This window comes from Callithrix jacchus, chromosome 2 (genome assembly GCF_049354715.1).
Source record: "Callithrix jacchus isolate 240 chromosome 2, calJac240_pri, whole genome shotgun sequence".
Classification (NCBI taxonomy): Eukaryota; Metazoa; Chordata; class Mammalia; order Primates; family Cebidae; genus Callithrix; species Callithrix jacchus.
Window position 1 is genome coordinate 130,179,236 of NC_133503.1, and position 12,152 is coordinate 130,191,387.

The 12,152-nt window shown below is 39.3% G+C and overlaps 1 protein-coding gene and 1 pseudogene across 7 annotated transcripts in view; one reads left to right on the plus strand and one right to left on the minus strand.

The window, feature by feature from the left end:
- The window catches only part of MSH3 (mutS homolog 3), a 244,522-nt gene that overhangs the window by 81,632 nt on the left and 150,738 nt on the right, over positions 1-12,152 (minus strand). For all 7 annotated transcript variants that reach the window (XM_054252616.2, XM_078365272.1, XM_054252613.2 and 4 more), the window contains 2 exons: positions 11,423-11,539; positions 1,695-1,802 (listed from right to left, as the gene is read on the minus strand). In XM_054252616.2, the coding sequence (XP_054108591.2) occupies positions 1,695-1,802; positions 11,423-11,539 (225 nt within the window). The remainder of the gene's footprint in view (positions 1-1,694; positions 1,803-11,422; positions 11,540-12,152) is intronic.
- Positions 9,983-10,924, plus strand: LOC100412437 (uncharacterized; annotated as a pseudogene).

Below are 12,152 nucleotides of genomic sequence, written 5' to 3' on the forward strand. Positions count from 1 at the left end.
TGAGGCAGGAGAATCCCTTGAACCTGGGAAGTGGAGGTTGCAGTGAGCTGAGATTGCACGACTGCATGCCGGCCTGGGCCACAGTGAGACTGTCTCAAAAAAGAAGTGACTACAATATCTCCTGAGTAAATAATTTGAAGTCATCTGTTGCAGAGACACCTGAAGTTATGAAAAAAGGATAGGTTTTGGATTTTAGAGTATAATTCTGAAGACAGGATTTTTAAAATCTAGGTGAGTTATAAATTCACTGTAAAAAAATGCAAGTATTTGTCACATCAATTTTAAAATAAAATCCTAGGTGCTCTGCCAAGTGAAATCAATATATAATATTCATGACACTGATATGATTTAACAGGAAGATTTTCATTTTGGAACAAAATTTTAAGTGACTTACTCTGTTGCTATCAAAATTATATAATGACAAAGCACTTCCTGGTAGAACTGGACACAAAGGATTACTCAGAGCTGGGAGGATATACTAGGATAGAACAGGCATAGCAACAAAGACAGGGGAAAGCATACTGATGACATCTATGGCAGTGAAGTGGAGAATCTAGATGCTTCCTGAAAAAAAAAAAATTTGAACTTGAACAAATTTATTTATTTTATTTTATATTTTTTAATTGTATCTCCTTTTTTTTTTTTGAGACAGGGTCTGGCTCTGTTACCCAAGAGCACAGTGGCACTATCCTTTTTTTTTTTAATGGAGTTTTGCTCTTGTTACCCAGGCTGGAGTGCAATGGCGCGATCTCGGCTCACCGCAACCTCCGCCTTCTGGGTTCAGGCAATTCTCCTGCCTCAGCCTCCTGAGTAGCTGGGATTACAGGCACGCACCATCGTGCCCAGCTAATTTTTTGTATTTTTAGTAGAGATGGGGTTTCACCATGTTGACCAGGATGGTTTCGATCACACAGTGGCACTATCATGGCTCACTGCAGCCTCAAACTTCTGAGCTCAAGCAAACCTCAGCCTCCCAGGCAGCTGGTGCAACTACAAGTGTGCCCCACCAAACCCAGCTAATTTTTTAAATTTTTGTAGCGATGGGGTTTCAATATGTTACCCAGGCTGGTCTTAAACTCCCTTGTTTCAAGAGATGTTCCTGCCTCAGCCTCCCAAAGTGCTGGGATTACAGGTATGAATCGCCATGCCCAGCCTTACCTTTTCTTAAGTATATATATACTCCAGGTTTTGGAAGACATACAAATTGTATGAAAGCTGTGTCTGAATTTTAAATTTAGATTTGTTTGATACTAACATCCTTATGAAAAAGAGCATAAATATTCCATGTTGGGATGTCAATAAAAAATAGTGGGATGAATATGGGCTCTTAACAAAAGGAACAGATCACAGTAATGCCCCCCAGGCCCTATCTTCTCAGTCTTTTCTTGCTGAATCAAACTTTTAAAATAATAAAAGAGTTCACATAAAAGCAAATAAATGAAAAGAGTGCTCAAACTTTATAGAAAGGTCACCCACATAAACTTTAACATCTGCTTTCATTGTACTCGGTGACAGAGCAAGCAAGCAAGAAATTTGTTAATTTTCAAATCAGGCTATATATGTATGACATTCAGCTTTCCCAATAGTCTAACACATTTGAGTAATTTTAATATTTTATAATAAAGACACTATAATTAATTGAATAATGTCATCTTATCCAAAGCACTGATAAAGGGGAAAATGAAAAGTATTACCTGCAGTACTCTCCTTGCTTAGCGACCTTGGCCAGGGAGAAAATGCAGTCAATAGTTGCTAGGTGATGCACTGCTTTACACAAGGAGTGATAATGTTCACTGAATTTCCTATGGAAGCAGCAGCAACAATGAAAAGGCGAGCAAATTGATTTCTTAGACCTATAATAACTCTACAACAAGCAATCACTTTATCAGCTAGTGTAAGCATACAGAAGATTAGCAGACATTCCTAACAGTTAAGAGAGATGGAAATTACACTGAACAGCTACTCTTTTTAATATAATAACTAGATTACTGAGGCTTCTTTTTGTTTTGTTTGGAATGTAATTACATAAATTTAAAACAGCTTCTATGTAAAAATACCAGCTATTAAGAACACATCACAGATTTCATCTGACCCTGACATTTGAACTTAGACATAACACAAATACAGCAGTCATTTTTATTTCGCTTCAATAACATCATGAACTACTCATGTGGGTCAACTTCCCTTGTGCTTCTCCCTCATAGCATCCTCCAAACCTGAAATTACAGTTTCAATACCTTTATCTCACACTAAAATGGAAGCTTCTTGAAAGCAGACTATCTGATTAACTCCATCGTAGACCTAACATCTAGTTCATAATGTTGTCATAAAACAAATAGTGTAATAAATATTTATTTATTTTTTATTTTTTTGAGACAGAGTTTCGCTGTTGTTATCCAGACTGGAGTGCAATGGCACGATCTCGGCTCACCGCAATCTCCACCTTCTGGGTTCAAGCAATTCTCCTGCCTCAGCCTCCCGAGTAGCTGGGACTACAGGCGAGCACCACCATGCCCAGCTAATTTTTGTATTTTTAGTAGAGACGGGGTTTCACCTTGTTGACCAGGATGGTCTCGATCTCTTGACCTTGTGATCCACCCGCCTCAGCCTCCCAAAGTGCTGGGATTATAGGCGTGAGCCACTGCGCCCAGCCAATATTTATTAAAGACAAGGGGAGAGTTACTTTTTTCACTTATCTTCAGTTATCTTATTAGTAACAAATATAAAAACTAAATTTTAGATTTGTTTTTTAAAAGACAATGGTCATTGCCTCAAGTCTTTGGCTACTTTAGAATACCTGTTGATCTAAAAGCTTAAATGACTTTTATTGAACAACTTATTCAGAAAACATACATGAATACTTTTTTCTTAAATTATCCCATTATCTCATATTATAGTATTTTATGTCAATGTGTGTAATATCATACAAATTGTGGACATCTGTATGTTGTGATCAATTGTGTATGTTTGAAGTGTGCATAATTTAACTACAAAAAGGATCCAAAACTTAGTTTTTAAGAATGGCCAGTATAAAGTATCTTTTTAAGTAAGAGGAAATATATAGCTGAGCTTAAATCTTTATAGTAACTACTCTGCCTCCAAGAGAGATTAAGACATTGTTCAATTTAAAAAAAATTTTAAGTAGGTGGTGATGTCACACATTCTTAAAAGATTGGAAAATGAGAAAATGTAGTAAGTAAACTAACTGTAAATAGGTCTGAAAGGAAAGCTGAAAGGAAAACAAACATTTACTAACCAAAGACAATGAAGAGGCCACTGTATTTTTTTCTTTACAACAACCATAAAGGTAGGTCTTCATTACCTAAGTTTTACAAATGAAGTTCAGAGAGATAAAGCAGTTAGCCTAAAGCAATTGAGCCTAGACTCAAACTGTGCTCTTGCTAGCACCCTAACTCACAGTGCAATTTTATAGACTCCTACTAGCATCTTTCCTTATTTTTGTGCATACATAGAAATAAAATAGAAATAAGTTACCTACTTTCTGTATAATATCTGAGTGTAACTCAGTTACTGAAATTCAAAAGTTTCTAGAGTGCTTCCTAGCTTGAAAAAGATATCCAGATTAAGCTACTAAAATGAGGAACCGTTCCTATATAATCACTATGACTTTTTAAAACTGTAACTTCTGATTTTTCTAGAATTATTAGAATAAGATATTGTACATAAATGACTTTTTCCAGATATTAGAAACAAAATTTTAACTATCCAGCTTCATTTCTGTGTTTTTTGTGAACTGAAAAATATATTCACAGTATACTATATACTTCTTTGCTGAGTAGACAGAACTTATCTATTTCTCACTGAATTAAAGTTCATCAAAACAAATAATACAATTCCCACTAACAGTGTTAGAATCTGTGCAAAACCCCAAACACAAAAGGGACAGGCCTCTGGCATCAGACAGGCAGCCCTTAGTCACTACTTTAAAATGTGGAGGGAAGTGGAGATGGTTAATGGTTCCAGAAAAAACAATAGAAAGGATAAATAAGACCTATTATTTGATAGCACAATAGGATGACTATAGTCAATTATAACTTAATTGTATATTTTGAAATGTTTTTTTTTTTTGTTGAGACAGAGTCTCACTCTGTTGCCCAGGTTGGAGCGCGGTGATACTATCTCGGCTCACTACAACCTCCACCTCCCGGGTTACAGGGATTTTCCTGCCTCAGCCTCCTGAGTAGATGGGACTGCAGGCTTGCACCATCACACCCAGCTAATATTTGTACTTTTTTAGTAGAGATGGGGTTTCCCCATATTGGCCACTAGTCTTGTGACCTCGTGATCCTGGAATGGCTTAAAGAATGTAATTGGATTGTTTGTGACCCCAAGGATAATAGCTTGAGGGGATGGATACCCCATTCTCTAGGACATGCTTATTTCACATTTAGTGCCTGTATCAAAACATCTCATGTACCCCATAAGTATATACACCTACTATGTACCCACAAACATTTAAAAAAATAAAATAAAAAAATCTCTAGTTTTGATGATGGCATATGTTGCACTCCCCTAACTGTCCTGGGTGTTTAGAGTTAGAGCCACCCTAAACCCTGAGTGACTGCTCACTGACTTTGCCTTTTTATTTATTCTTTATTATTATCATTTTGAGATGTAGTAGTCGAGCACTTTCACCCAGGCTGAAGTGTAATGGCACCATCTCAGCTCACTACAACCTCCACCTCCCAGGTTACAGTGATTCTCCTGCCGAGTAACTGGGATAAAAGGCATGCACCACCATGTCGAGAGAATTTTTGTACTTTTAGTAAAGATGGGGCTTCCCCAGGCTTGCCAGGCTGGTCTTGAACTCTTGGCCTCAAGCAGTCCACCTGCCTCAGCCTCCCAAAGTGCTGGGATTACAGGCGTGAGCCACTGCACCTGGCCATAGCTTCAACTTTAGATCTGACCACTCATTGCCCTCTTGCACTGTGGTGTATGCTGTGTCTGTTCTAATTTCTAACCCAACTGGTCCTCCTATCTAGCAACCCTCTCTTTTGCCAGAAAGCAGCCACAGTTGGTGTTCCTTCTCTTGCCTCTCTGGACATGAGTAACAAAGCTTTGGCACTAACAAATGGTCAGTTTTCTTTTTTCTTACTCTCTTTCCTTCCTTCTCAGGTCCTGCCCAGGTTCTCAAGACCCTAATTTGCTACTACTCAGTAGCCTGACTTGAGGGTAACTGTCTCTGATGATCTAATTTTTAAGATGAAATGAGGTAGGTCCCATTTCAGTTAAAACAACAAAAAAGCAAGGAGAGATAAAGTAATTAATTTGATATGAACAACAATGCTCTTTCTAATGTCAATGGTAAAAATAAGTTGTGAATAAAATGAAAAATTATCATAAACCTATAACATCATCATAACTCTTTTTTTTTTTAGACGAAGTCTTACTCTGCCATCAGGCTGGAATGCAGTGGTGCAATCTTGGCTCACTGCAACCTCCACCTTGTTCAATCAATTCTCCTGCCTCAGCCTCCCGAGTAGCTGGGGCTATAGGCATGCACTACCATGCCCAGTTAACTTTTGTATTTTTAGTAGAGATGGCATTTCACCATGTTGGCCAGGATGGCCTTGATCTCTGGACCTTGTGATCAGCCTGCCTCAGCCTGCCTCGGCCTCCCAAAGTGCTGGGATTACAGGCATGAGCCACCGTGCTTGGCCCAACATCATCATAACTCTTAAGGAAGCTTTGTTTGGGTCAGGAGATCGAGACTATCCTGGCCAACATAGTGAAACCTTGTCTCTACTAAAAATACAAAAATTACCCAGGTGTGGTGGCGTGTGCCGGTAGTCCCTGCTACTCAGGAGGCTGAGGCAAGAGAATCGCTTGAACCCAGGAGGCGGAGGCTGCAGTGAGCCAAGATAGTGTCACTGCACTCCAGCCTGGGTGACAGAGCCAGACTGTCTCAAAAAAAAAAAGAAGCTTTGTTTGACTTCTTGGTTTTTGTCCATTTGATACACTTTGCCAAACTTCAAAGAGATTATTTATACTTAGAAAAATAATAAGGTGAAAAATAGTCAATGCAGATAATAATCCTACAGACTGCATTTACAGCATAACAAGCAATTTCATCACTATGCTACCAACCAACTTAAGGATGAAGTCAAGGCACTTGACTTAGTCTCTGGCTAAAAGATACTGCTGGGCCCATGGAAAGCAGATGAAGACACTTGGGTTCTAAAGCTGTTAATGATGACTAGCGAAGTTTACCAACTCTATGATATCTGATATTATGCTCAATGATATCTGAAGTTAATAAAAGTTGAAAATATTTTATTTTTTATTTGCAAATGAATTTCTACAATTTTTCTTATATGATGTTATAGTTCAATGTTTACAGAATTTGCAATTGAGATGACTACTGAATATCCACAGTCCATTTTCAAGAACGAAAAAGAAGAGAGACATGTTTTAAGGGAGGATTTAATCCACAGCAGTGTCTACAGCCTTAATTTCTGGTAACATTTTGATCAAAAGTAATATGAGTAATGCACAACAATTAGTACCTCGGTAAGTGACAAATATATTTGTAATGCTGGTATTTAATCCTCTGATGTCAGGTTCATGGAAATTAATCATTTTTTCAATGATATCATAGTCACACCATCTGGCACCTCAATAAATAGTGTACATAACAATCAATACTACACTCAAGTGGGGGCTCTAGCTACAAATGCTCCAAATTTTCAGCCAATATTCTTTTTTTGGATATAAACTTTTTTTTTTTTTTTTTTTTTTTTTGAGACAGAGTCTCACTCTGTCACCCAGCCTGGAGGGCAATGGTGCTATCTCAGCTCACTGCAACCTCCATATCCCGGGTTCAAGCAATTCTTCTGCCTCAGCCTCCTAGATAAAAACTTTAATACATTTTTCTTATTTTGAAAGTAGTATATGTACAATATAGGAACTTCTGAAATCATGTACAGTCATCCCTCAGTATCCAGAGAGGACTGGTTCTAGGACCCCCTCCAGATGCCCAAATCCAATATGCTCAAATCCCTTATATAAAATGATAAAGTATTTGCAGCATATAACCTATGTACACCTTCCCATATACTTTAAATCATCTCTAGATTACTTATAATATGTAATACAATGTAAATGCTATAAATAAATAGCAGTTATACTGTTCTGTTTAGGAAATAATGACAAGGGGGAAAAAAGCCTGTATGTGTTCAATATAGATGTTACCATCCTTTTCATTCCTCGAATATTTTCAATCTGCAGTTGGTTAAATCCATGAATGCAGAACCCACAGATACGGAGAGCCAACTGCATTTGCAAAGTAAAGAAATTAAAATCACCAGTAACCTCCAGAAATAATCAGTTAACATTTTGAGTCTATATATACATACATATATATGTTCATATGTATATATGGATAGATATTTCTCCAAAGATATATACATGGTCAATAAGCATATTAGGAATACAGTAAGTATATATATTTAATCTTTATAAATATAAAAGTTTGTATGCTGTGCATTATGTGAATATACACACACAAAATTGTATCATAGTTTGACTGTTTTACATCATTTTCTTCACTTAGTAATTAGAATATCACATTCTTCTGTGATGTTATATTTACTGTTAGCTCACTCTTCACAACTCTCAATTACAGCCTAGGGATGATATGATAAAAACTCCTGGGTCAACCTAGTAGAATGCCCAGTCAGAAGGCTGATGCAGTAAAGAACGGTTTGAGGTAACAGTGGGCTGTCGGAACAACAGAAGAAGGGACAAATCAAAGAGACATCTCAAAGGGGAAAAAGACAATCAGAAATTTGATAACAGGTTGGGCATGGTGGCTGGCACCTATAATCCCAGCAATTTGGGAGGCCAAGACAGGCAGATCACTTGAGCCCAAGAGTTCAAGACCAGGCTCGGCAACATAGAAAAACCCTGTCTCTACAGAAACACTTAAAAATTAGCCAGGTGTGGTGGTACATGCCTGTGGTCCCAGCTACTAGGGGGCTGAGGCAAGAGGATTGCTTGAGCTGGGAGGTAAAGGTTGCAATGAGTCATGATCATATCACTGCACTCCAGCCTGGGTGGCAGAGGGAGACAGAAAAACGAAAAAAAAAAAAAAAAAAAAAGAACTTTATAACAGATAAAAGGACCAAAGGGAAGATAAATAACACCAAGATGATTAGCCAGGAGACCTGAACTTTCCTGAGTCTGGAATAATGACAGAGAGAATAGAAGCCAGATCTATGAAACTATGTACAGTCTGAATGGAATGAACATGAAATTACCTCACCAAATCCCAGGACCCTTCTAGAATGTGAGTCCTTGAAGATTGAAAGGTGTAATTTTAGTTCAATTTTCAGTGGTAATACTAAGAAAAAAGTCGGCAGAACTGAAAGACTCAAAGGCCCTGAAAACCTTTAAAATGGAAAATTCAAAGTGAAATAGAAAAGAAACTGATAGACAAAATTTTTATCCCTGCATTCAATATTCTGAGTAAAGATAATCGCAAAAGATTTAAGTAAACTGGAATTTCTTCCTGGTCTTATAATTTGACACTCCTCAGGGCAAAAAGATTGGTACCAACTTACCACCTTGTAAAAATTCTCACATATCTGTTTTGTTTTGTTTTGTTTTTTCACGTATCAGGTTGATTACTTGAAATGCAATAAAGCTCCCTGAAGGACATCACTGAATTTTTACTGTTTAAAGTTGTATTTATTTATTTGAGACAGTCACACTCTGTTGCTGAGGCTGCAGTGCAGAGGCACAGTCTCAGCTCACTGCAACCTCCACCTCCCAGGTTCAAGCAATTATTGTGCCTCAGCTTCTCTAGTTAGGTGGGATTACAGGCACACACCATCATGCCTGGCTAATTTTTTATTTTTCATAGAGACAGGGTTTCACCATGTTGTCCAGGCTGGTCTTGAACTCTGGCCTCAAGTGATCTGCCCACCTCAGCTTCCCAAAGCGCTGGGATTACAGGTGTGAGCCACTGTGTCTGGCCTGTTTATGGTTTAAAGTGAGACTAGTAGAGACGCATTTAGACTGATGCCTGTGGGCTCACTGTGGGCAGGCTGGCAAAGGCCACACACCTGGCTGTCAGATGGCTGGGGCTGAATCTTGACTCCAACCCTACCCTTGGAAGATTAGCTTCTTATTTCTGCATCTCACCTTATTCATTTGTAAGTTGAGTATGATACTTAGCTTCATAGGGCTCATGTGAAAAATAATGAGTTTATATATAAAGTACTTAGCCCAGTGGTGGCCTAGAGCTGGCTCCTATGGATTCATGAAAAACAACTGTGCACATCTCTTCCCAGCTCCAATCCACTAGTGGCTTGAAATCAACCCTGGTGAGAATGTTTACACTTCAGAAAGCAAATTCTACCAACATGACTGTTCTTCCAAAGAGCTGGCTATTAATCATTCGCCAGCACACCATGACTTAAAACTGCCAATATGAACACATGACTATCAATAAATCCAGAATGTGCGACATTCTTTGAGACAACGGCAAGGACTCTTCAAAAAACACCATGGTATAAAAATAAAAAAGGGTGGTAGACGATTCTAGGTTCAAATAGACTAAAGAAGCATAATTATCAAATGCAACATGTAAATGTTGATTAGGTCTTTCATTTAAAAATCTAAAGGGGGGGACACTGAGAAAATTCAAGAAATTCAAATATATTCATAAGTTAATGTTAATTTTTCTTAGATATAATAATGGTGTTAAAATTATATAGTAAAAGGTCCTTATTTTTAAAGACGTAGGGTAAGTGTTTAGGGGTAAAGTGTTATGATGTCTAAAACTTACTTTCAAACGGTTCAGAAAAAAAAATACAAGAGAGATAAAAAACAAACGTGGTAAATGCTAACAAGTGGAGTCCTGCTCAGTCCTCCTTGCCTGCCACCCGTGCACCCAGTCAGCTCAGCCAGCCTAGTCCATCCAGTTTTCACTGCCTGCCGGCTGGCCCACCCCCCACCGCAGCCATGGATGCCATCAAGAAGATGATGCAGATGCTGAAGCTGGACAAGGAGAACGCCATCGATCGCGCCGAGCAGGCCGAAGCTGACAAGAAGCAAGCTGAGGATCGCTGCAAGCAGCTGGAGGAGGAGCAGCAGGCCCTCCAGAAGAAGCTGAAGGGGACAGAGGATGAAGTGAAAAAGTATTCTGAATCCGTGAAGGAGGCCCAGGAGAAACTGGAGCAGGCTGAGAAGAAGGCCACTGATGCTGAGGCAGATGTGGCCTCGCTGAACCGCCACATTCAGCTGGTAGAGGAGGAGCTGGACCAGGCCCAGGAGTGCCTGGCTACAGCCCTGCAGAAGCTGGAGGAGGCTGAGAAGGCAGCTGATGAGAGCAAGAGAGGAATGAAGGTCATCGAAAACCAGGCCATGAAGGACGAGGAGGAGATGGAGCTGCAGGAGATGCAGCTGAAAGAGGCCAAGCACATCACTGAGGATTCAGACTACAAATACGAGGAGGTGGCCAGGAAGCTGGTGATCCTGGAAGGAGAGCTGGAGCGCTCAGAAGAGAGAGTTGAGGTGGCTGAGAGCCAAACCAGACAGCTGGAGGAGGAACTTCGAACCATGAACCAGGCCCTCAAGTCCTTGATGGCCTCAAAGGAGGAGTATTCCACCAAAGAAGATAAAATGAAGAGGAGATCAAACTAGTGGAGGAGAAGCTGAAAGAGGCTAAGACCCGAGCAGAGTTTGCTGAAAGGTCTGTGGCAAAGTTGGAGAAAACCATCGATGACCTAGAAGAGATCTTGGCCAATGCCAAGGAGGAGAATGTCGAGATTCACCAGACCTTGGACCAGACCCTGCTGGAACTCAACAACCTGTGAGGGCTGGCCCCACCCCCAGCCAGGCTATGGTTGCTGCCCCAACCCAATAAAACTGATGTTACCAGCTTCAAAAAAAAAAAAAAGCTAACATGTGATGAACGTAGGTGAACCTAGGTGGTCATTTTAACTTTCAATAGATTTTAGGCCAGGTGCGGTAGCTCATGCCTGTAATCTCAGCCCTTTGGGAGGCCGAGGCAGGCAGATCACTTGAGGTCAGGAGTTCGAGACCAGCCTGGCCAACATGCCAAAATCCTGTTTCTACTAAAAATTAGCTGAGTGTGGTGGCAGAAGTCTGTAATCCCAGCTACTCAGAAGGTTGAGGCAGGAAGAATTTCTTGAACCTGAGAGGTGTATGTTGCCATGAGCTGAGATTGTACCATGGCACTACTCCACCCTGGGCAACAGAGTGAAGACTGTCTCAAAAAAAAAAAAAAAAAAGAAGTAAAATCAGAGAACACATGTACTCAACTATTTCATGGTGGGCCACAAGCTGTAATCTCTATTTTCTTTTTGATGGAAAGACTTTTCCGGTCTGTTTCTCAAAGCAAAAAGTCAGACTATATTTCTCATTGTAAACTCACTCTAGAAAATCAAGCCATTCAGCACTGCAGTCAAGGACTAGCTGCTCCCGGAGCTGATTCAGATGTCTGTAATTTTCTACAATAAAAGGAGAGTGAAAACGGCTCACAGCTTTTGTGCTAGAGGAGGGGAAAAAAACATAAATAGGAAATCAAGGTTAGTAAAAAATCAAAATGCCATCACTTTAGAAAATTAAAGTAGTTATTTATTATTCTCTGATGAACCTTGAAAGTAAACAGCTGTAAACAGAGGAACATTCTTTAATTATGGTCCTGAACTCTACTGATTCCAAAGAATATGACTTTGCTCAGGAAGTCTTTCTAAATGCATTTCAAATTATATCCATATGGCAAAGTCAGAGTTTACAATTTTTATTTCATAGGCAAAAAGCTTTTTTCTTTAAATTATACTAAGTGAGAATGCTTTTTTAAAAAGATGAGAAGCAAATATGGTAAAAGAAAGCATGACATAGCTGGGAGGTAGATACATTGGTGAAGGTTATACTATTCCTTGTTTTATGGACTTTTCTGTATGACTGAAGTATTCCAATGAAAAAAGAAAAATAAAAAGCATTACAAAGAATAGCAATGCATTAATTCAGGAGGCAATTAAAAAAGAGATCTTTAGGATACTGTGATCTGTGCAGATTCACAGTGGCCTTGGATGGGAGGAAATACCAAATGCTCCCCATCTGGGCTTGAGTATCATCTCTGCTCTCCATTCAGTAGCTGT